At 39.1% G+C, this 24,401-nt stretch overlaps 1 protein-coding gene across 1 annotated transcript in view; it reads left to right on the top strand.

Moving 5' to 3' along the window:
* Positions 1 to 24,401, top strand: part of TRPM6 (transient receptor potential cation channel subfamily M member 6) — a gene marked incomplete at its 5' end in the record, with an annotated part of 99,071 nt that overhangs the window by 9,968 nt on the left and 64,702 nt on the right. Inside the window, 10 exons of the mRNA XM_081103137.1 lie at positions 4,244 to 4,368; positions 7,278 to 7,449; positions 8,933 to 9,101; positions 10,412 to 10,535; positions 12,637 to 12,709; positions 12,831 to 12,931; positions 16,786 to 16,920; positions 18,142 to 18,195; positions 20,059 to 20,196; positions 22,560 to 22,694. Of these exons, the coding sequence (XP_080959263.1) occupies positions 4,244 to 4,368; positions 7,278 to 7,449; positions 8,933 to 9,101; positions 10,412 to 10,535; positions 12,637 to 12,709; positions 12,831 to 12,931; positions 16,786 to 16,920; positions 18,142 to 18,195; positions 20,059 to 20,196; positions 22,560 to 22,694 (1,226 nt within the window). The remainder of the gene's footprint in view (positions 1 to 4,243; positions 4,369 to 7,277; positions 7,450 to 8,932; positions 9,102 to 10,411; positions 10,536 to 12,636; positions 12,710 to 12,830; positions 12,932 to 16,785; positions 16,921 to 18,141; positions 18,196 to 20,058; positions 20,197 to 22,559; positions 22,695 to 24,401) is intronic.

Genomic DNA, 24,401 nt, shown 5'->3' with positions numbered 1-24,401 from the left:
AAAGTTCCAGCCCTCTAAACGCTTGGGTGGTTCCCCTGGCAAACAGCCCCATCCTTTGGTGCAGTTCAAAAGTCACCTCATTAACATACCTTTGTTACTCTCATCACTTAAGAATTTCCAAGGGTTTAAGGAGCTCTGTGTCAGGAATATATTTCTTATTATAAATCACAGTATCACAGTATGGTTTTTCATCTTTTATTTCTCTCTTGATTTTTAATTTTGATTGGTCCTAGCCATTGTCGCCTATTAATTTCAGCCCATCCTTTAAGAGCTACATTGGATGCCAACATCCTCATGAAGCATTCTCTATCTCAACTCACTTTTGTCTCTTAATCTCCATAGCATTTACTGCCTATAGCACTTGTAGCATTCTATGCTTTTCTGTATAGGTATGGATGAGTCTGTGTATTAGCTCCTCTTCCTGGTTGTGAACTAGAGGCCGGGGCCTATAATTCTGCCGGGCATTGAGCAACACATGCTGATTTAACAAATCATTTCTTCTGACTGAAAGGAATGAAGGAAGCAAATGGTTGAAAACAAAGCAAAATAAAACCAAGGGATTTGGCTTGTCATGTATGGGTAATCTGGTTGTTTTTCGTGTACATTTTATTGAGATAATTATTGTTTCAGGTTCTTGGAGGACAATGAATGTGGCTGAGTTCTTAGTCCATTGTACAGTACTTATTTTATTTCCAGCACAAAAGGGGTGGGTTGGGAGGTTTTGCAGAGTTCGGAAAAAGGTAGACTTGGGCAAGGCTAACTAACTCATCATGCATTATGTGCTTTGTTTTACTTATTGCCTCCCCCCCCCCCCAACATTTTAGGTTAGGACCAGTTAAGGAACACAAATGTGAGTGGGAAAACTATTGAAATAGTTTGTATGAACAAAGAAATGAGAAATGAGACATACTTGGAGCTTCCTGAAACAATAACTAGGTTCCCCCTGGCTTGGTATTCAGTTGGCTAGTCATCCTGATATGCCAAGGTTTGGGGTTCAATGTGTGGTCAGGGCACATAGAAGAATCAACCAATGAATACATAAATAAGTAGTTGCAACAAATAGATCTCTCTCAAAACAAAACAAAATAATCGGTCGGATCTGATTCAACCACATCTCCCGTCTAGGACTTGACTACTCAAGCAGCATCAGCATCCCCTGGGAGCTTCCTGGGCTCCTTCCTAGCCTGGCAGGATCAGGATCTGCATTTCGACAACATCCTCAGATGATTCTTATGCACATTTACATTTAAGAAGCTCTGCTTATGAGCTTACGCCTATGCTTGAGATGCTTCTCAACTATAGTTGAACATTACTTGGTGTGAATTTTTGACATTTGCTTAAATTGAATTCCACAAGCTTTAAGAATCTGCTGCTTATTAAGCAGTAGGATAGATGCTGTGGGTGAAAGATGGGGGAAGATATGGGCTCTGGGATTAGTGATTGGTAGGTTGTAACAATAAGCAAATAGTGAGCAACTAACTAAAAACTGATGGTGGGAGGATCTTTGTTGAGATATAAAGAAAGTGTTTGAGAATAAAAGGAAGAGAGATAAATTCCAGCTCCAACTGAGGGCACCTGGGAAGGTTGGAGAAGGGTATAACACTTGGTGTTAGCCTTGTGAGAGAGTAAGAAGAGGCAGTCTAGATAGAGGTGTCAGATCTGGGCTAGGCACATAGCTGGAGATTAAGGCATATGTAGAAAAAGGTGATCAGGCCACCAGCTGGATGTGCCATATGGCAGAGGCAGGGACAGAAAGAGAAACTAGAGTCAGATTGGGTGCCATGCTGATGGGCTGAGATTTTATTCTCCAAATAGCAGGAGCCTTCAAAGGATTTTGAATAGGAGAATAAATAGGGAATGGCATAGTCATATCTGGTTCTACATGGTCTCAACAAACAATGTGCTAGGATCACATGTGGGTTGCTGATTCATCACCACCACCACTCCCCTCCTCCCACACCACAATGCTGGTAACCCATGCCAAATTTATGAAATCCAGGTATCTATTGTGGTGGATGGCTCCACAGTTGATACTGATGTGAGTCTGTGGTCTAGAACTGATTCTAGACAATGACTCTGGGAGAAGTGCAAGTGATGGGTTAGAGCCCTGGCCAGTTTGGCTCAGTGGATCGAGAGTCAGCCCATCGACTGAAGGGTCTCAGGTTCAATTCCCGGTCAAGGACACATACCCCGGTTGCAGGCTCGATCCTGGCCCCGCCTGGGGCTTGTGTGGGAGGCAACCAATCGATGTGTCTCTCTTACTTCAATGTTTCTCTCTTTCTGTCTCTCCCCTTCCCTTCCACTCTCTCTAAAAGTCATTGGAAAAATATCTTCAGGTGAGGATTAACAACAACAACAAAATAAATAAAGATGGGTTGGAGGGGAAGGAAATGATTTAGGTACATGCAATGTGCGGCTTATTATCTTTTTTCTGTGCTAATGTCATATACAGAATCAGTACTCTACATAGGATAAATAAGTGGTGCAATGTTGTGTTGTGATTAAAAGTCAGATTAAGCCAATCTCAAGAGGCTATATATACTGCGTGATTCCAATTACGTGACATTCTGGAAAAACTATGAAGACAGTGAAAAGATCAGTGGATGCCAGGGGTTAGATTGGGGATAGGAGAAGGCTGGAGTGCATAGGCAGAAAGATGATGTTTAGGGCAGTGAAAATACTGTGTGACACTATAATGATGACTACATATCATTTATACATTTGTCTAAACCCAAAGAGCAGAGGTGGGGAATGTCCGGCCCACGGGCTGTATAAGCCCTTGAAATCATTTGGTCTGGCCCTACCAAAGCATTATGGTTGAGTTAATTAAATGCTGGAAGAAATATAGCAGTCTAATTGTTTTAAATATATATTTTTATTGATTTCAGAGAGGAAGGGAGAGGGAGAGAGAGATAGAAACATCAATGATGCGAGAGAATCACTGGTTGGCTGCCTCCTGCATGCTCCCCACTGGGCATCAAGCCCACAACCTGGGACTTATGACCAGAATCAAACCTGGGACCCTTCAGTCCACAGGCTGACGCTTTATCCACTGAGCCAAACCAGCTAGGGCTAACAGTCTAATTTTTAAATTGATAATTTGGTATGGCTCTTGAATGATGTTATAAATATCCAAATGGCCCTTGGCAGTAAAAAGGTTCCCCACCCCTCCCATAGAGTGTACAACACCAAAACTGAACTCTTATGTCAACTATGGATTTTGGGTGATTATGATGTGTCAATGTAGGTTCATTAATTGTAATAAATGTATCACTGTGGTGGGGGTTGTTGATAGTAGGAGAGGCTGAAGGTGTGTGGGAGTAAGGAGTTCATAGAAATTCCCTGTACGTTCAGTTTTACTTTGAACCTAAAACTGGTCTAAAAAGTGAAGCCTCTTAAGAAAAATCAGATTTCCTGGTGTGGAATCCAAGCTCTACAATTACAGCTTTATAACGTTGAGCTAGTTAACTTCTTTGTGCCTTAATTTTTATCTATAAAATTGACTAATGTACTAAGAAAGTTTCTCCTTGAAGTGTAAATACATGTAAAACACTTAAAAGGACACCTGGTGCATAGTAAGAGTTGGCTGTTATGATTATTGCTACTATTAATCCCAGAAGGGCAAACATTAATGTACTAGAGGCCCAATGCACGAAATTCATGCAAGCGTAGGCCTTCCTTTCCCCGGCTGCCGGCACCGGCTTCCTTCTGGCACCTGGGACACCGGATTCCCTCGCAACCCCGGCTTAGTCCAGAAGGTCATCCGGAAGGGCGTCTGGTCTAATTAGCATATTATGCTTTTATTATTATAGATTAACTCTGGAATCTTTGTGTATATAAAACTATTAAAATAACTTGCCTCAATGAAGCCCGGACCGGTCTGAAGAATGTTTTACAGGGACATTGCAGAAGGTTAGAGAAGAAAAAATCCTTAGAGAATTTATGATTTAGGGGCTGGGCTTGCGGGACATTCTGGTCAGACAAGTGTGGGGGCATAACGTGACTGAGGTGGTGAGCAGAAACTGCTCATAGGGAGAGGAGCATTGTTCAGGTAAAGAGGTCAGTGAGAGGAATAAGAGGTGTCAAGAGGGAGTAGAGGAAGCCAAGATACAGAAACTAATTCCACTGTGTCAACAACTTTTCCTAAAATGGCCTTTTGTACAATTTGTCTTTTTCTGGGACTCATGGTGTTTTTTTCCTGATTTGTGAGTTAAAGCTTAACTTCTAAACTGCTTGTTCATAGGAGTGTCCAAACATGTTGGGGAAGCCTTGAAAGCACATTTCTCCCAGTGCTTGAGAAAAATCTGGACAGTTGGAATCCCTCCATGGGGTGTCATTGAGAACCAGAGGGATCTTATTGGAAAAGATGTAAGTAGACGATCCTTTCACAACGAAAGGAAATGGACATGTATCCGATTGCCAGCTTAGCTCTATACCTGTGTATCCAATGGACATCTGGAATGTAATATATTCAAAACCAACTCCTGACTTCCTACTGCCTCCCTTACCCTATCTTTGAAAATGACAAGCCCATCCCTGCAGTTGGTCAAGGAAAAAACCTTGGACTCATTGTGGAATGATCTGTTTCATGCCTCAAACCCGATCGTTCAGTAAATTATCTCAGCTTTAGTTTTAAAAATATATCCAGAATCTGACCTCTTCTGTTACTGAGCAGGTCCAAAGCTGCCATTTTCTGTCACCTGGATGAATATAAAAGCCTTCCCTACTTTCATTCTTGTCTCTTATTACAGTGTATTCTAAACGCAGTAGCCAGGATGATTCTTCTAAAATATAAACTAGATCATGTTACTCTGAAAAATCCTTCAGTGGATCCGGTCTCATGTGGAGTAATAGCCAAGCTTCTTGCTGTGGCGTGCATGTAGCGAAATAAGGAACATCGTGATTTGGCCCTTCTCTTCTCTTATCACTATTCTCTGCTTCATTCATTCCTGTGTATTGATTCTTTGGTTCCATTAGTTTGTTTTTCTAAAAGGAATAGACTTGTCTAATTAGGTTTATGACTAGTGGATATTTTTGGTAAGAATCTCAGATATTACAAAAGGTCTGAAGAAGAAAGATAACTCCTATTAATGTCTTGGTGTGTATTATTCCATATGTATATATGTGCATATGTATAGTAAAAAAAAGTTTGTATGTAAAATAAGTAATAATAGAAACCTACTACTGTGAATCTGTTTTTTAGCTTAACTGTTTAGCATAACTATTGTTTAGCACAAAAAATAATTAACTTTATTTTTCTATGTCAATGAATATAGATATGCTTATGGTTTATTTTAACCTCCATTTTGGAAAATTTAAATATATTAAAGAGTAGATAGATTAGAATAATGAACTCCTGTATTCCCATCTCCTGGCTTCAACTTATGAACTGATAGTCAATTTTATTTCATCTATTTCCTTATCCACTCCACACCTCCTCCCTCTATTATTTTGAAGCAAATTCCTGACATTAAATAATTTCATTGGTAAAGATTTTAATACGTATTTCTAAAATATGTGGACAATTAAAAATATAGTAGTTACATTGCCATGATCATACCTAACAATTAACAATAATTCCTGAATATCATAAAATATCCAGTCTGTGTTCAAGTTTCTGATAGTTTCATAATTTTTAAGTTATTTGATTTCATTATCCAAAAAAGTTCCCTGGATTGTGATGGGTTGATATGTCTTTGAGTCACTTATTTGTTTAATTGAGTCACTTCAAATCACCTTTAATATAAAAATTTTCCCCTCCATCTCCTTTTTTTTTGGTCAATTTATTTGTTGAAGACACTGGGTCATTTGTCCTGAAGAGTTTCCCACAATTTGGACTTTGCAGATTTAACCTTTTATAGAAGGGTTTAGTCTGTTTCTCTGTCTCCTGTAAATTGGTAGTTTGATCCAAAGATATGATCAGATTCAGGTTTTATTTGTGCAAGTTTACACCACAGGAGGAGATGTGTCTTTCCCTGGTAACATATGATATCTCGTTTTATGATGTCATTGCCTACATTCATTATTTCAATAGGTTGCAAAATGCTTATATATATTATAGTGTTCTTTCTTCATTTATTAGATTGAACACTCCATAGAGAAAAACATTTTATTATCAGCCATTATGATCATTCCATAAATAAAATATATATATTAAATCTGTCAATCATTTGCTCTTTGTTTCTGGCCTCAGTGTTACCTTTTGAAATGATAAAGGTAACTTTTTAGGAATAATGTTTGTAAAGCTTATAGTGCTTTTTTTAAAAAATTTATTTTATTGATTTTTTACAGAGAGGAAGGGAGAGAGAGAGTTACAAACATCGATCAGCTGCCTCCTGCACACACCCTACTGGGGATGTGCCCGCAACCAAGGTACATGCCCTTGACTGGAATCCAACCTGGGACCCTCAGTCCCCAGGCCGATGCTTTATCCACTGAGCCAAACCAATCAGGGCTATAGTGCTTTTTATATTCATTATTTCTTTTAAGTCTCACAGAAACCCTTTGATGTAGAAATTCTTGCCATCTTCATTTATACATGAAGAAAATCAGTCTCAGAAAGGAGGTAGGGATTATCTAGAATTTTTTAGTTAGAAGAGTCTGGGCTTAAGTTTGGGCTCTCCAATTCCAAATCCTTTTCTCTCATCTCGGAAAAACAATTAAGAATGGGAACAGTGTAAGGACGAGTCAGTAAATGTTAAAGATCTGGATGTTTTATATATAATGAATTGTCATTTGGTTGTCTGCTACTCCTCATCTCATTTGGAATACTAGAAAAAAAATTACTGTCAAAATATTATTCTGGAATAGATCTTCTAAAGGCATAGTTTCTGGACAATGATGTAATCTGTGTAAAGATGCAGATTCTTGAACCTTTTTCCAATCTTCTGAAGCAAGGTAAGTACTGAAATTGAAAAGAAATACTCAAAACCATTTTTAGCAACATGGCAGTGCTGTGACATCCAAACACATGATCAGTGGGCTTATCTTGCTGAGCGAGGGGTGTGCCTGTGTTATTGAACTTGCATCATTGAGTCTCATGAACAGAACTGCATACTAGTCACACATAGTAGAACACATCAGTCAATAAAAAACTGGAATATTAAAAAACACACATATTGATCCTTCCCCACAGATAGCTTGAAAAGCCCTGTTCTTGGTAGCAAGTTGTGCTTTTTTAACCTCAACAAGAACCTCTATAGTACAGAGAGACAGGCCTTTGGAGCAGCTGAACTGAGGGAAGGACCTTGAGCTCTGACCCTCCCTTGTCCTTGCAGGTGGTGTGCCTGTACCAGACCCTGGGGAACCCCCTCAGCAAGCTCACCACACTCAACAGCATGCATTCCTACTTCATCCTGTCCGATGACGGTACTGTGGGCAAGTATGGGAACGAGATGAAGCTCAGGAGGAACCTGGAAAAGTACCTCTCTCTGCAGAAAATACACAGTGGTGAGTACCACAGGGGGTCAGCCAACAGGTCCTGCTGTGGAGCTGGTGCTCCACTGTCATCTGTATAGAGTGGAGCGGTCCAAGGCAGCCCCTGCCTTAATGTGTGTGAGCCCACAACCAGAAGAAAGCAGGATGTGCGGTGGTGCAGAGCTGTGCGTGACAGTTGGGAGAAAGGAAAAAATATATAGTATTTTATGGGGACAGTATAGACAGGGGAGGTCTTGTGGAAGAGTGGGGACTTTAGCAGAGCGTCCAGGAGTCCTTAGGGTTGGATGAATGGAATGGGATTGGCTGAAGAGCAGGAAGGAGACTGGCCTGAGAAGACCAGGGGTATGAACTTTGATACTCAGGGGGAAATGACATTTCATATGTGGGTAGGGTTGCCTCAGACAGGGAAGAGGTTGAAATCAGAGCTTTTAGAAATAGGAACCATAGAAGGTATCCATGCTGTGTCCTGCTCACAGTGGTGCTTTGCGATGGCCATTTTGATAGTATCTACAGGAGGGAGAGGTGAGCGAGGGCCACATTTGGTGAGCATCCCTGAGTGGAGAGGTGGGAATCCTTGCAGGGAGGAGGGGGGCTGGGTGCTGCCTGGAGAAATGGAGACTTTTTGTTCAAGGCAGCAGAAGGTGGCATCTCCATAATCCAACCCTCGATGATGAGGGGGCCCTTCCTGGGATGGCTGTTCCAGGGGTTTTTAATTGGAGGTGAAATACTGTATTTGGGTGTCCCCAAAAATGTATACACACTTTGAATAATTATAAAGGCACTGTTTATTAAAATACATTTCATTTTCAAAATGTCAAAGTGTGTTACATTTTTGGGGATACCCTGTATATACCCATGTATATGGTTCTAAAAATATAAATAGGATCATGCTATGCATTTTATTTCATAATTTTTGTTGACTTAATATTTTCAAAAAAGAATGACTCCAAAGTCTTTTTTTGTCTTCCTTACTTTAATAAAGTAATACTAGTATAAAGTCATGATAAGACATTCAAACAGTGAAAAATGTAATAAACTGAAATGTAAAAGTCTTTGAGTGTTCCTTTCCATCTTGTTCATAGAAATAACCACCATTAAAAGTTGATTGACTTGGCAAAATGTTGATCATTTTTGAAGATGAATGATGGGTATATTGGGATCCATTATATTATTCTGCTTTATTTCAGATAGGTTTGAAATTTTCCACTATGAAAAGTTAAAAGTTTCTTGAAGACTATTTATTTAAAAAAAAATTACTGAAAGCCTTTAGCTATTTTTTTTTTAAACCAGAGAAAGCTTGAAGATACTATGTTTATTTAACGTCCAAGCTTCTGCTTATCTTGGACTTCGAAAGCCTGAGTCATAAAGAGAGAGGGGGTAGAACAGGTAACAGATGTCTGTGGTGACATTTCCAATTGTGTGGAAATCAGAATGGCTGGTCGGCCGAGATAGGGTTGCTTTGTAACAGTTTTGTATTGTTTGCCATCTGAAATAGGCTCAAGACAAGGCGTGCCCATGGTGGGGCTGGTGGTGGAAGGAGGTCCCAATGTCATCCTCTCAGTGTGGGAGACCGTGAAAGACAAACACCCGGTGGTGGTGTGTGAAGGCACTGGCAGGGCGGCTGACCTCCTGGCCTTCACCCACAAACACTTAGCAGATGAAGGGTAAGTGGTTGGCTCTCACCTCAGAAACTGCCGTGACTGTTCCTTCATTTTAGTTCTTTAAGCTCTGCTTTCATGTGGGCCGGATATCCTTGGCGGGTAGAGGTGGAGACTGGAATTCATTTTTCAATGATTTTTGTATTTATCAATTAAAATGCCCTCCAGTGACGCAAGTTGCTGTTTCCCTGAGCTGAAGAATGACCTGCCTCTAAGGTACGCATGAGGCTTGTCTGAGCTCCTGGGAAAAGCATTTGCAGGGAGAGTGAGGGAGGAGATGCTTCTGCAAATGCCATTAAGGCTAAAAAATTCTGCAGTGAGTGAGGAAACCATTGTGACAAGATCACCTTCAAAGAAAATAGCAGGAATTGGAGAAATTAACGTTCTGACATTTATATAATGTATTTTGTGCTTACTTGAGTTTTTAAGTCTTTCCCCCTATTTATTTATTTATTTATATATTATTATTTTTAAAATATATTTTTATTGATATGAAATCAATAAAAATGAAGAGGAAGGGAAAGGTGAGAGAGATAGGAACATCAATGATGAGAGAGAATCATTGATCGGGTGCTTCCTGTATGCCCCACACTGGGGATTGAGCCACAACTCAAGCATGTGCCCCTGACTGGAAATTGAACCGTAACCTCCTCGTTCATAGGTTGATGCTCAACCACTGAATGCCGGCCTGGCTCTTTCCCCCCTTTTAAACAAGGAGGTGATTTTTCTCTAGCCATCCCTATATCCACTGTGGTTTTTCCCATTTCAAAAGCGTGACATTTAGTAAATAAAGTGCTAATGAACTAAAATATAGATCCTGCTAATTTACTTAATAAACACTCATGCTTATGCTATCACTGCTTTCGGACAATTATTTCCTTACAGTTGATCTCCTTTTCAGCCCTCAGCTCTCTGCTTTCACCCTCCACCCTCTTCCTTATCCTTTCACACCTTTCCCTTTCCTAAAGTCACCCTCTATGAGCGGTTCTTGAACTTTTTGGAGTTTCAGATCCTTTTGAGAATACTATGTCCATAACTTCTGAAGATTGATGGCCTCCTGGAAATCTACCAGCTCGAGAACCTTGCCCAAGTTTAGTCTTTCCAGGATCATGGCCGAGCAGTCTATTCTCATTTTCAAATTCAGATTTCTGGTGCCGCTGTCTCTCTTTGCTTCCTGCTCATTTTCTTCCTGGGCAGAACGGTCCATAGAAGCCTCTCAGTCAGGTCAGGCAGACGGTTGGTTTTCTTGTACTGATGTTGCTGACTGTTCCCTTCTCTACATTGTGTCAAGTCCCAGCCACTTCTCTCTCTCCCAGGACCCTCCGTCCTCAGGTGAAGGAGGAGATCATCTGCATGATTCAGAACACTTTCAACTTCAGTCTTAAACAGACCAAGCACCTTTTTCAGATTCTAATGGAGTGCATGGTACACAGGGATTCTGTGAGTATGATGAAGTGATGACTCAGTCGACTTAAAAATGCTAATTTTTAACAATTGTACTATTTATTTTTATAATTTTTAAAAGTATGGAGTTTTTCACTTTTAACTTTGTATGTAAGTCTACAGAACTTGACCCTTAGTTGAGTAACCTGGCTTCTTAACCCTGCACTCCTTGTTGCAAATTTCCAAGGAATTTAGGAAAAAGCACTTAGCATGGCAATAGTACATAAAAGTTATTAATTTAGAGGAAATTACACATACATCTTTTCAGTGGTTAAAGGAACAGCTTCCTGTCGTAAGTGATCCCCAGTCTGTTGGGCTAGAGGACTGCATTGGGCATCGTGAGTAAATCCTGCGGGAGATCATAAGGACCCACTGGCAATGGGAAAAGTGACCATATACTTTGGGATAGAAAACAGACTCTAAACGCTATGAGCTGAGAATATAATATAGATTCAGGAAAATACTTTAGTGTTTTAGGGTACTTTGATGAAATTTTTTTTCAATGATTGGATAATATGAAGCTGACAATTATGGTAAATATGCAGATATGTTATGATTTACTGTGATCTTTCCAGAATTTGAAGGCTGGGTCTAATTATACAAGATTTTTGTCATCTTTAAGCACCTGGCCTTATAAAAACTAATTGAACAAGTTCTGGCTAGACAAAGCATGGCTAAACATATGTGAAAAAGCCCTGGGGTTTTAGTTGTCCTAATAACAACAAAAGTAACAACCATGACTATAATTAGCAGTGTGCTTTCAGATATGTATTTCACCCCAAATAGCCCCATAAGTGAGTTCAATGTGGCAGTGATTGCTTATTTCAGTTTCAGGCGGAGCTGAAGCCTACAGAAATTAAGTGATTTACTCAGAGTATGAAATAGTAGAGTTGAAACTTGAGCTCAGAGTTGGAAATTTTATACACTTTTTAAGAAAAGGACATGCTAAAGAGATCATGCTTATATTTGCCTCTTCCTGTCATCAAGGAAAATTACCAATGAGCGGTGGTGTAATACCAAGAGGGAACTAGAGAAGGCAACTAAGGGTTTGCACATTACAGGAATTAGGCTCTCAGCTCCTTTGTAATTGAAGTTTGATGTTACTCATGCACACAGAGGGACTGTAAGGTGGAGGGAACCAGTGTCTGAATTGTAGAAGCATAGTTTTTCTGTCTTCATGAGACCTTGGAGGTTAGGGTTCCTCTCATTATGTGGGTGAGGAACCTCAGATACAGTGGCCAGAAGATGTTGACCCAAGTTTGACTAGTTAGTGGCATATGTAGGCCTAGAACTTGCCAATCTAGGCTCTTTTGTTGAACAGCCCCCTCTATTATATAAAATATATTTTCTTTTCTTTTTTCATTTTTTAATTGTTTTATTGCTTAAAGTATTACAAAGAGTATTACATATGTCTCCTTTTTTCCCCCCGCCCTTGACAAACCCCTGGCCTCCCCTATCCCCCAGTGTCTAAAATATATTTTCATTTGGAAAGACTGAGATACATTCATTAATATCAGGAGACCTTGTATAGTAATAAATAATGTCCTTATTTGTCTTGAAAACATTAGTCGCATGCTGGGATGCACGGGACACTTTGACATTGTGATGACAGCCTGTGCTGTCCACTGTACTTGCTCATTGGGTGCATTGTAATTGCCTCACTTATTTTATGACAAATTCTTTAGGATTCACTTGTCATTAAAAAGCAAAAGTCTTAGTTTCTAAGGCGAAGTGAACAAAAGGATCTCATTTGGAATTCCTTTAAAATGAGGAATGATTTCCTTTACACAAGGAACTGAACTGAGTTTCTTTTCTTTATAGCATGTGTACAGTAAATTAATGTAGTAATGTTCTTTTATATAAGTTTCCTCTAGGAAACATGGATTTTTTAGTTGTTTTTTCCCCATGCATGCCCACAATTCTCCATTACCCTACATAGACATTTTCTCTTCTATAAGTAAATATTTTAACTCTGAGTGATTAATGGAGATTGTTTTATTCAATTCATTAGCTTGAGCATGAATTTTGTGGGTACTCTTGAAAGCATTTCTTTGCTAGTTTTCAAAATGTATGACTTTCTGTTTTTCAACTGTTACAGATTATCATATTTGAGGCTGATTCTGAGGAGTTGCAAGATCTTGACCTAGCAATCCTAACAGCTCTGCTAAAAGGTCAGTGTCTGATAGGGTTACATCTGTTTCTTACTTCCTGTTTTTATATTCAGTGACACTGTGTGCTTCATATGTTGACATTTTAAATATAATATATGATTGTTCCTTTCTGTTACTCCAGGCACAAATTTATCAGCATCTGAACAATTAAATCTGGCAATGGCTTGGAATAGAATGGACATTGCCAAGAAACATATCCTGATACATGGACAACATTGGAAGGTATAATGAGAATGAAGTTATTTGGGAAAAATATTTTGTGTTGGTTTGTTAGGTAGGGGTGCAAGAGGAAATTGGAGAGGAGATTAATTGGCTTCAGAGGGTGTGGGGGTAGCATCTCTATAGTTAGGTGCCCAGGGATCACAAAAACATTTCTCTCATCTACTCTGCCTCCCTGAAAATATTGTCCCCCCCTCCTTGGCTCCTGCATCCTAATTGAAGCTGAAAAAGTTTGGGGAAACACAGATCAGAAGGATTTTTTGAATGGGCAGATTTTTATATTGTTACTAGAGGCCCAGTGCATGAAATTCGTGCACTAGTAGGGTCCCTAGCAGCTGCTGGCTGCCAGCTGCCAGCCAGGTACTCCCTCCCTTCCCCTGGCCGGCCCGCCCCCTGGTCGAACTCCAGGAAGAACTCTGGTTGAGGGGACAATTTGCATACTATGCTTTTATTATATAGGATTTAAAACTTTAAGTTTATTTTATATATTTTTTGCATTAAATTGTAATAATTGCTCATAGTAGAAATTAATGAAAACAGAGAATAGTAAACAGAAGAAAAATTACCTGTAGTGGTAATCATAATTACTATTACTATTAACATTTCATTTTTAAAAAATTATAGTTGTTACCATATGACAGGCAGATTTTTTTGGGATCAAACTAATCATACATACTGTTTAAAACATCAGATATTGTCAAAACTGCTAAAAAACAAAACAAAACACAGTTGTTCTTTTTCCTGCTAATCCCAAGAGCCAAGTACTTTTGACATTTTTTACTGTTCTGTTACTTATAAACCTCCATATTTCTAAATAATAATGTTGGTGAAACAGCACCAGGTGTTAGACTGGTTGAGTCAGATCGGACCACATCAAGCAGCCTTGGTACTTGAGTTCTGGTTAAGAAAGAGTTTAGTCAGGACTCAAACTTTAAGAGAGAGTTTATTTAGGAAGTCACAGAGGTAGAAGTGAGTTGTAGAAGCAATGGGCTCAGGAAACAAACTACAGTGGCAAAAGAAGGGCCCTTGGAACTTAGGAGAAAAGCAAGGATATACTAGTGTGTACCTGGGGGAATGAAGGGGGAAAGATTTCAGTGTTCTGGGGAAATTTGGGGGTGGGAAAAGGCGTAGGCATGCTCAAGAGAGAGCTGAGCTGGGTTCTCTGTTCTAAGGACTTTTAAGGGTGGTCATTTTAGGGGAGTTCCCAGGGGAGGATCTCAATAGAATATTCATCAGCTTTCCAGGTGTGTCCCTTCAGGGTTGTGGTCTCCACTGAATGGTCAGCGCCAGGGAAGGGAGTCATTAGTCATCACAGCTGGGCCTGATGTCAGCCATGGTATTACTGCACCTGGCCTTGCTTTACTGGGCCTGGAATTGAAATACAACTGAGGCCTAGATGTTATCTCTAGTTTGACCAAAATTCTGTCTCTGTGGTCAACACATCTGAGGCTTTGTTCCTAAGATTATTTGATGCGGGTCAGAACTTTATTGTTCTGAGGTCTTTTTTTCAAATCCTCACACAATATGTTCTTATTAATTTTTTGAGAGAGAGGGAGAAATATTGATGTGAGAGAGAAACATTGATCAGTTGCCTCTCATATATTCCCCAACCAGGGATTGAAACCACAACCTAGGTATGTGCTGTGAACGGTTATTGAACCCAAAACCTCTTGGTGTATGGAATGATGCACCAGCCAACTGAGCCTCCCGGCCCTGAGGGCTGTCCTGAGGTCTTAATGCTTAAGGGAGTGGTCATGCAAGAGCTTGTATGGGGTCATATGAGGCTATGCTCTGGCCCCCTTGTTCCTCTTCTAAGCGGGTGGACCACCTGACTAGCGACATGCAAGGAGAAGAAACTTCAGAGGAGGGTCCGAACCCCATATAACCAGTGAAATTGAAAGGGGAGAAAAGGTTACCCGCAGGATGAGATCCCACCCTACAACTGTATGTTGCTAGGAACCTGGGACTTTCCTCTCTGGTGACCTTCCATACTTGGTCCACTGTCCTTGCTCTGCTCATGCCTAACTGCCTGCTACAGTAAGTCATATTGCTGTCTTCTGATTCATCAGTTTTAGAGACAGCTCAACACTTCTGCCTGTGGTCCTCACTGCTGCAGTATGGACTAGTTGCCTGCGGTTCCTGGTGATGGACTGTCATCCTTTATTGTCTGGGGAATCCCTCTTGTGTCAGAGCATCCGTTTTCTGTATTTCTTATCTTCCTCTTTCTTTTTTTTCTTTTTTTTTTTTAAATATATTTTATTGGTTTTTCACAGAGAGGAAGGGAGAGAGATAGAAAGTTAGAAACATCGATGAGAGAGAAACATCGATCAGCTGCCTCCTGCACATCTCCCACTGGGGATGTGCCTGCAACCCAGGTACATGCCCTTGACCGGAATCGAACCTGGGACCTTTCAGTCCGCAGGCTGACGCTCTATCCACTGAGCCAAACCGGTTTCGGCATCTTCCTCTTTCTTGATTTACGCCTTTATTTTGTTGGTGTGCATCATTCACCAAACTCAGTAACTTCCTGAGAAAGGGAGTATAGAAGATTTTGAAGACTTATATGTTTTAATATATTTTAATTCTAGATTGGAAGTAATTCTCCTAGGGAATTTTGAATGTGTAGCTTCTAATACTCAGCATTGCTGTTGAGAAGTAAAAATCTTTCTGTTTTCTGATCGTTTGTGACCATTTTTTTCCCTCCTCTGGAAGTTTAAAAAAAGTCTTCCGGTTTTTCCAATGTTCTGAGATTTCACAAATATATGTGTTATTTTGAGTCTTTAGGTCCATTATGCTGAGCATGTGCTTTCAATTTGGCAATCAGGTGTTTCTATTCTGGGGAATTTCCTCCCCTGTTTTCTCAGTTCTCTTTCTGGAATTCCTATTAATTAAATGTTGGACCATGGCTCTTCTAATCTTATCTTATTTCTTTTATCTAATGTGCATTTTCTTTGGTAGATTTCTTCAGCTTTAATTTTCATGCCTTGCAGGTAGCTTTTTTTTGTTTATTTGTTTTTGGTAGCAGGCCATTAACTTCTAAGAGCAAATTGTTCCTTGTCTTTTTTTTTTTTTTTAATGGCACCCTGAATATAAATATCTTCTTTTATTTCTGAGAATATTAATGATGCTTCTTTAGAAGTTTTCTTCCTCATTGCCTGATTCCTCTTAGTTGATGTTTTGTGGGAAGGTCCCAACATGAGAAATTCAGCATTGGTGCGTTTATTTCATCCCAGTGCTGCCAGAATTATGTGGCATAGGCTTGTTTGGTTGTTGACTTTTTTCAGTTTTAATTTCTGGGGACTTTCACTTTCTGGCTTTCTGGAGACTGCTAAGTCAATTACCACCTGACCATCTGCTTTCCAACTTTGAGAATGTTGCACTCTCGACTTTCTTGTATTAGGGGATTCATTTCTTTAAAAAAAAAAAATTCCTTTACTATAGTTTTAATGGAGTTTTAGGGAGGATGTGTTTAAATTGCCATTTATACTTTTGGGTATCATTTATACCCCAAAGCCAGGTGTAGTTTAAATGGAAATGTGCCAAGTTACAAAAAAAGGAAAAAAATCCCACAAAGTAGATTTTTATTAGAATTGCATTAAACCTGTGCTTTTATTAGGTAAGTATTGAGGTCTTTATAATAGTCAGTTTCCCCACACAAGAGCAAATTTATTCAGGCTGTCCTTTATATCTTCAGGCTCACTTTTCATTACAGTATTTCTTCATTCGGTGCTGAAAGAAGATTGTATTTTGTATTTACCATGTTGGTATAGTTTTGAGCTCAAATACACGTGATCTTTTAAGTTATTTCTACTTTCTTAATTGTCTTTATATCTTTTATTTATTCCTACCCTCTGAAGCCTGGCTCACTGGAACAAGCAATGTTAGATGCTTTAGTGATGGATCGGGTGGATTTTGTGAAGCTCTTAATAGAATATGGAGTGAACCTCCATCGCTTTCTTACCATCCCTAGACTGGAAGAGCTCTATAATACAGTGAGTATTGGAACATTTCATCAATCTCCTCCTTTAAAATTTACCTTAAGGTTTAGCTTGAATGTTCCAAGTCTTCTTGAATGTTCATGTACAAATATAGCTTATAGAGAGATAGATTTTTCAACCAAAGAACTCTTCTTACTGATTCCATTTGATCCTAGGGATATTTTTGTATTTCCCATCATTAACTACACAGAATAGAGGTGTAATCTAACTCAAGAAAATATTGTAGTAATTATGGTCTTACTATCATAATTAATGCCACAGATGGGAATAGGAATAAATTAGTTTAATTGAATTACTGAAAGCATCTTAAGGCCACTGTTAAAATTCTGTTCCTGCAACTTTTTATGCACCCCCTTATTGTAACTAAACTGGATTACTCATTGTAAAAACACCAATTGTTTGAGTCATGCACCCTTCCTGAAATGCCCTTCCTTGTCCATTGAATCTTAGTCTTTCTTTAAAGTCCTATTCAAGTCCTGTCTTTTTGACTGGTCCCTATAGAACAAATTATTTTCAACTCTTGAGCACACACATCTACATATTGTTGGTTATTTTTCTGAGTAAGTACCCATTCTTTTCTTTTTTTAAAATATTTTTATTGTTTTCAGAAAGGAAGGGAGAGGGGGAGAGAGAGAGAATCATTGATCGGTTGCCTCCTGCACATCTCCTACTGGAGATCGAGCCCGCAACCTGGACATGTGCCCTTGACCAGAATTGAACCCGGGACCCTTCAATCTGCAGGCCGACGCTCTATCCACTGAGCAAACTGGCTAGGGCAGTACTCATTCTTTTCTATTCGACTGTAAAAACTCTGCAAAGAAAGTACTTATATTCTTCATTGACTCTCTCAGAAGCTTGATTGAACATAGTAAGGGTTCAATAAATATTTGTTGATGGAAAGTAATTATGTGGCTTATATATGTTAAAGGGTAGTTACAAATTAGCTAAAATTAATTTCTGTCTCTTGTCACATAAAGCTAAGCCCTTACTACCTACCTATACACATACATCTTGCTTTGAAAAGTATTTCAATCTAATTACATCTTCTCTTGGGAAACATCTTCCTTGGAATTAATGTGGCTTAAGCTGCATTCCTAAAGATGTTAAAAGAAAAATTTTCAGTATTCTGGATTATTTATGCATTCTGAAATAAAGTCCCCCCCCCTCTGGTAATTAAAAGGCAATTAAAATTCTTTTTTTTGTTCTTTATTACAGAAACAAGGACCTACTAATATGCTCTTGCATCAACTTGTCCGAGATGTAAAACAGGTAACCTAGTTACGAAGTTGTGCACATTTCTTTATGCATTGCCTTAGGTTTTGATGAAGGTTTCACCAGATTTTGCTTTGTAAAATGTAGATTTGGATTTTCTAGTGAATTACTTACCCCTACCCTCTTTACTAGTGACTGAACAATTTCATCACCAAAGCATACTTTTATAAATTTACTCTGTGTTTTAAAAGATTTGATCCACCAAGTGAGTATCATAAGCTAATAATTATTTTCTCATAAAATATCAATCAGAGACACATAAAACTTCTAATCAGAACTAGAGCTCAATGTGGTACAGCAGTATTGCCATTGATGATAATAATATCTGTTAAAAATACACTTCCTGGACATGTGATTTCCGTTGTTTTTGTTATTGTTTTGACTATTAATGATACCTTAGTGATGGCTTGGAGGCCCTCACTTCCTTTTTTTAGTCTAAGCATTGTCCTAGGGGACTAGGATGAACCCCATTGCTCTGTTCCCTTCCTCGTAATTTGCTGATTGTATTTTTATTGAACTTTGAGTGAAGTCAGATTTAAAATAATCTGTCCCATTACTTACCAAAACTTCTCAACTTTAACAGATTTTTGCGCCTTAATTCCTTCTCTTTTAATTAATAGGAGCTTTTATTCCCATGTGCAGAACACTGGGAGTGCCTTTTATTTGTCACCATGATTAATATCCATCCACGACGAGCTTGAAAAGTTCTTTCCACATTTTTCTGAGGTCTAATACCTTGATGGAGAGAGTATAGGCTTTCTGGTTATATTGACGTGGTGGGAGAGCCAGAGGGAAAGGATGCAGAAGACATTTAGCTGTCAAATTAGTAGTAACCAAAAGTGTCTGTGCCAATGTAAATTTAGTTTGCATCGATTTGTGCTAGATCAAAATGCTTCTCTTTGGATTATTTCTTTAAACTTAGATTCTGTCACAGTAAACTGAAGAAAAAGGAATGGAACAGGTTAAATAGGCTCTCACCTTGCAGTAAATAAGACCATAATTTTTATCGTTTCTTGAAAATTATGAATGTGAAAAAGTGATATTAAATCATTTACATATTTACATATATACATATATATCACCTTATTTCTTGTTCAGTGCCTCATGAACGTTATCCACAGAGAGCTTGTTCAGTGCTCTGTGTGCCTTTAAAAGTGTCCTGTGAATTACACTTCAGAAATTACCATTTTGAAGGTGGGTTTTTAGGGGCTGAAATAAGTTTCATTTAGACTAAGATCCAGGTACTTAGAAATCTGTTGCTAGGCTCTCCTTACCAACCATAACATTTGTCTTGGCACAGCCTTATATTGGACATCTCATTTGGTTCTGCCATTCCCTGTTTCTTACTTCTATGTGTTCCACTTCCTTCCGTATTCTTGTTTTGCGTATTATATTGTCAGCACAATGCAAAGTGTTATAGCCATTTTCATAAAGAGAGAGGCTGAAGATTTAACCTATTGTTAATTTTTGATCACATACATTCAACATATCTTCCAGTAATATTACTTCTGTTGTAGTCGTTATGTTATTTCCACTTAAAAACAATTTTTAATACTATACTTAAATGTATTTTATTCTAAAGTATGTGCATGCATGAGAGAGAGAGAAAGAGAGAGAAAAGGAGCAGATATAAGCAGACATTCAATGTCTACAAAACTAAAACCATATTAAAGCTAAGTATCCTTTCCCATCTCAACAAGGAGTTTGTATCAATAGCTGGTCATATTAATTGATGAGTTTGTAAAAATGATTGAAAAGTATGGCTCTATCTCTTTGCAGTTGATTTGGTTATGCTCTAATGGCTTGGAAAAGTAGGGAAAGAGAACGGAAAGTTATAACTGATTACATGTTTTGTTTCAGCATACCCTTCTTTCAGGCTACAGAATAACACTAATTGACATTGGATTGGTAATAGAGTACCTCATTGGTGGAGCGTATCGCAGCAGCTACACGAGAAAAAATTTCAGAGCCCTCTACAATCTCTACAGAAAACACAAGGTAGCACAATTGAAAAGACCCTAGTAAAATTACGGAAGGCTCATAAAAGTGGCTTGGGAAGTTCCGATGGAAATAGCTCCTAAAATGGGCATTCTGTGCATCAACATTTTTTGAGTATTTGCTGTATGTGAGTTACTGTGCTGATATGTGGGCCTTGGATGGACAAAACGATCAGGAGTTTAGAAACTCATAGAGGGAAAAGATTTATAGATAACTAGCCATGATACAGAACAGATTAGAATATGTGCTATACTGACACAGAAGTGATGTGATGAGAAAGATTAGGGGGAGAGATGACCGGTTCTTTCCTTCCCTTCTGTCTCTTTTGAAAATCCAGAAGTCTAAAGCTTAATAGGATTTGATCTAAAACTCATAGTAGTCCGTAGTCTGGAGGTGACAAACTTGGGACAAGTGTGGGGATTGTATTGAAAGATGCATGCAGAATGTACTTAAAAACACATTTTTCATCACAGTTTTAAAAGTCTAGGAATGTGAAATCAGACTGGCTAACAGAGAAAACATTGCTTGTTTCTTGAAACCGCCTTTACAGAGCAGTAAACTGAAGAGACTAATTTTTATTAGAGGCTAATTGAAATGTTAGGAAAAGGGCATTTTTGAGAAGAACAGAGACAGTGAAAGGCACAGGGCTGTGGACGTCAGGGGATGTTTTTGCAGTGAAAAGGAGACCTTTGTCATTGGAGAAGTGCCAGGAGGTGGTGAGGGATGAGACTGGGAAGGTAAGTTGGGGCTAAGATCACGTGAAGAGTCCAGAATATCAAGCTGCCCAAGGTTTCTTTTGACCTTTATTCATAAAGAATTAGGTGACATGAAAGCCCAACTTGGCTTTAGGAAATGAAATAACAAAACCAAAAGAAACCCAGTGTGCACAGAGAAAATGTTCTTTATTGAAATTTCAAAAGCATGGGGTACATTTGAGGTGTCAGCCCCTTCATTTAAACAAGCGACAGCTTGCTGTGTGGCTACCAGTGGCAGGTGCCAGGACTGACTGTGGCCTCGGTGCAGTCCAGGGGGAACAGGCTAGGCACCTGTCCTGGTGCCCTTTCTAGAAATGACCCATTTCTCTGATTCTTGTCTAGTGAAGAAGTACTGAGTTCATTGTGTTGCCTCATGAATTAGATCATGGAGTTACAAATACATGATTTGGAGTCAGAGAGATCTGGAATTGAAGCTTTGTTTTGCTCATTAGTAGCTGTGTAATCTTGAGCAAGAAACTTAACTTCTCTGTGTGCGTTTCCTTATCTATAAAAGGGGAATAACAATACTCCTTTTGTAAATTTATCAAAAGGACTAAATAAAACAATAACTGAAAAACCCATATTTTAGTTTTTTTTTCATAGTGGGTATTGAGTAACTTAATAATAATTCTCATGATTATCACTGATGATACTAATTAATTCTTTATCACAATAATAATAAGTAGAGTATTATCTTTAAAAAGTCTTCACCCCATCACTTTTATGTCTAATTTATATCCATAAAACAGAAACTAAAAATAAATAAAATAGTTCAAAGCCTAGGGTTTGTACCATAAACTTTATATTTGTCCCTTTACCAATGTTTCTCTTTGTTTTTCTTTCTCATTGATTAAAGGTTCATGCAATGAGTTTTTGGGGTTTTTTTAATATATTTTTTTGATTTTTTACAGAGAGGAAGGGAGAGGGATAGAGAGTTAGGAACATTGATGAGAGAGAAACATTGATCAGCTGCCTCCTGCACACCCCCCACTGGGTATATGCCCACAACCAAGGTACATGCCCTTGACCGAAATCGAACCTGGGACCCTTGAGCCCGCAGGCCGACGCTCTATCCGCTGAGCCAAACCGGTTAGGGCAATGCAATGAGTTTTGTTGTTGTGCTGAGCCACTGGAATTCCGGTGGCGATCTTATATAACACGTGGAGAGATTCCGCAACTTCCTAACTTAACCTTAACCTGGCAGCTGTTTGTGAGTGGGGACTTTTCCTTATCAGAACTGTGTATCTTTATTGCCTATTCTGAGCTTGTTCCAGGTATGGAACATCCATTGATTTCTAATGGAATTTCCACATTGAGAAGGAATGCAGATCCATAATAGGGAACAAAAGAGCACGTTTCCTAAGGTGTTAGGAAATAACAGTGCCCTTAATAAGAAGGAGATCATGGGAGGCTCTTTTTGGGTCAGTGAGTAATTAATCTGATTAATGATTACTTATTAATCCCGGATGAGAGAATACCATGGGCTATTTGGTAGGACACAATACTATATTTGGTTTTCATTACTGTCTAGAAATACATTGTTAATTGTCATCATTATAATCTTTTTCCCTTTTTGTTTTATTTTAAAAATAAAATCCTGTATGCCAGCGAGTGACCAGCTTTGCTCAGAGCCTCTCCCAGCCCCCTGCTCCCGGGAGATGTGCCTCAGGAAAGAGAAAGGAATCTGCAGAAAGCACGCTGCATTCGCAGTTCATCAGAACCGCCCAGCCTTATAAACTCAAGGTACTGTTTCTTATTTTTAGGTTTGAAAAGAAAATTGTTCTTGCCTACTGAGACCATTTCTTCCTTTAAAATTAGAGAAAGGGAGATACAACTAGAGGACCCATTAACAAGTACCATAAACAGATGGTGCAAATGAAAGCGTAACGGAGTTGCCTTATAACAATGAGCAAAGGCCTAGGACAGGGCACTGGGAACTAAAGAGTACCCGGGGTTGGCATCTCAGCCTGTCTTCCTTGTTCCTACTGCCACCTGGTCCAGATGGTGACTCGGGAAGGCAGTCCATGGGATGGTATGAAAAATGTAATTGTTTTTTTTTTTAATTAAATCTTTATTGTTCAGATTATTACATTTGTTCCTCTTCCCCCCCCCCATAACTCCCCTCCTCCCAGTTCCCTCCCCACCCTCCGCCCTCACTCCCCACCCACTGTCCTCATCCATAGGTGCACGATTGTTGTCCAGTCTCTTCCCGCATCTCCCACACCCCTTTCCCCCCCAAGAATAGTCAGTCCATTCCCTTTCTATGTCCCTGATTCTATTATAATCAACAGTTCATTCTGTTCATCAGATTATTTATTCACTTGATTCTTAGATTCACTTGTTGATAGATGCATATTTGTTGTTCATAATTTGTATCTTTACCTTTTTCTTCCTCTTCCTCTTCTTAAAGGATACCTTTCAGCATTTCATATAATCCTGGTTTGGTGGTGATGAACTCCTTTAGCTTTTCCTTATCTGTGAAGCTCTTTATATGACCTTCAATTCTGAATGATAGCTTTGCTGGATAAAGTAATCTTGGTTGTAGGTTTTTGGTATTCATCACTTTGAATATTTCTTGCCACTCCCTTCTGGCCTGCAAAGTTTCTGTTGAGAAATCAGCTGACAGTCGTATGGGTATTCCCTTGTAGGTAACTGAGTTTCTTTCTCTTGCTGTTTTTAAGATTCTCTCTTTATCTTTTGCTCTTGGCATTTTAATTATGATGTGTCTTGGTGTGGTCCTCTTTGGATTCCTTTTGTTTGGGGTTCTCCTCGCTTCTTGGACCTGTAAGTCCATTTCTTTCACCAGGTGGGGGAAGTTTTCTGTCATTATTTCTTCAAATAGGTTTTTAATATCTTGCTCTCTCTCATCTTCTGGCACCCCTATAATTCTGATGTTGGTACGCTTGAAGCTGTCCCAGAGGCTCCTTACACTATCCTCGCATTTTTAGATTCTTTTTTCATTTTGCTTTTCCGGTTGGGTGTTTTTTGCTTCCTCGCATTTCAAATCATTGACTTGATTCTTGCGCTCCTCTGGTCTGCTGTCGGGAGTCTGTATACTATTCGTTATTTCAGTCCGTGTATGCTTAATTTCTAGTTGGTTCTTTATCATAACATCGAGGGTCTCATTAGTTTTCTTGTAGATCTCACTACATTTATCGGTGGCTTCTAGAGAGTTCTTAAGAGACCTTAAAAGTGTGGTTCTGAACTCTATATCTTCCATTGACAATTTTGTCCTGTTTCTTTGTCTCCGCATTTTGTTATGCTTCCTTGGTGCACCCCCTAGTGGTCTTTGTTCGTGGTCTTATAGTTAAATCTTGATTGTTGTAGCTAATTCCAGGGAGGGTTTGACCTCCAGGCCAAGTGGCTATGAGAATCAGCTGTGTCAACAGTGAGAGAACTTCTGTCCTCTAGGGAGGTGCTAATCTAGCCTTTGCCTGAGGCTATCCGGCA

The sequence above is a fragment of the Myotis nattereri genome (genome assembly GCF_964212035.1).
Source record: "Myotis nattereri genome assembly, chromosome: 12".
In the NCBI taxonomy this organism is placed as follows: domain Eukaryota; kingdom Metazoa; phylum Chordata; class Mammalia; order Chiroptera; family Vespertilionidae; genus Myotis; species Myotis nattereri.
Note: the sequence above shows the minus strand (reverse complement) of the source record. Positions and strands in the feature narration are given on the sequence as shown.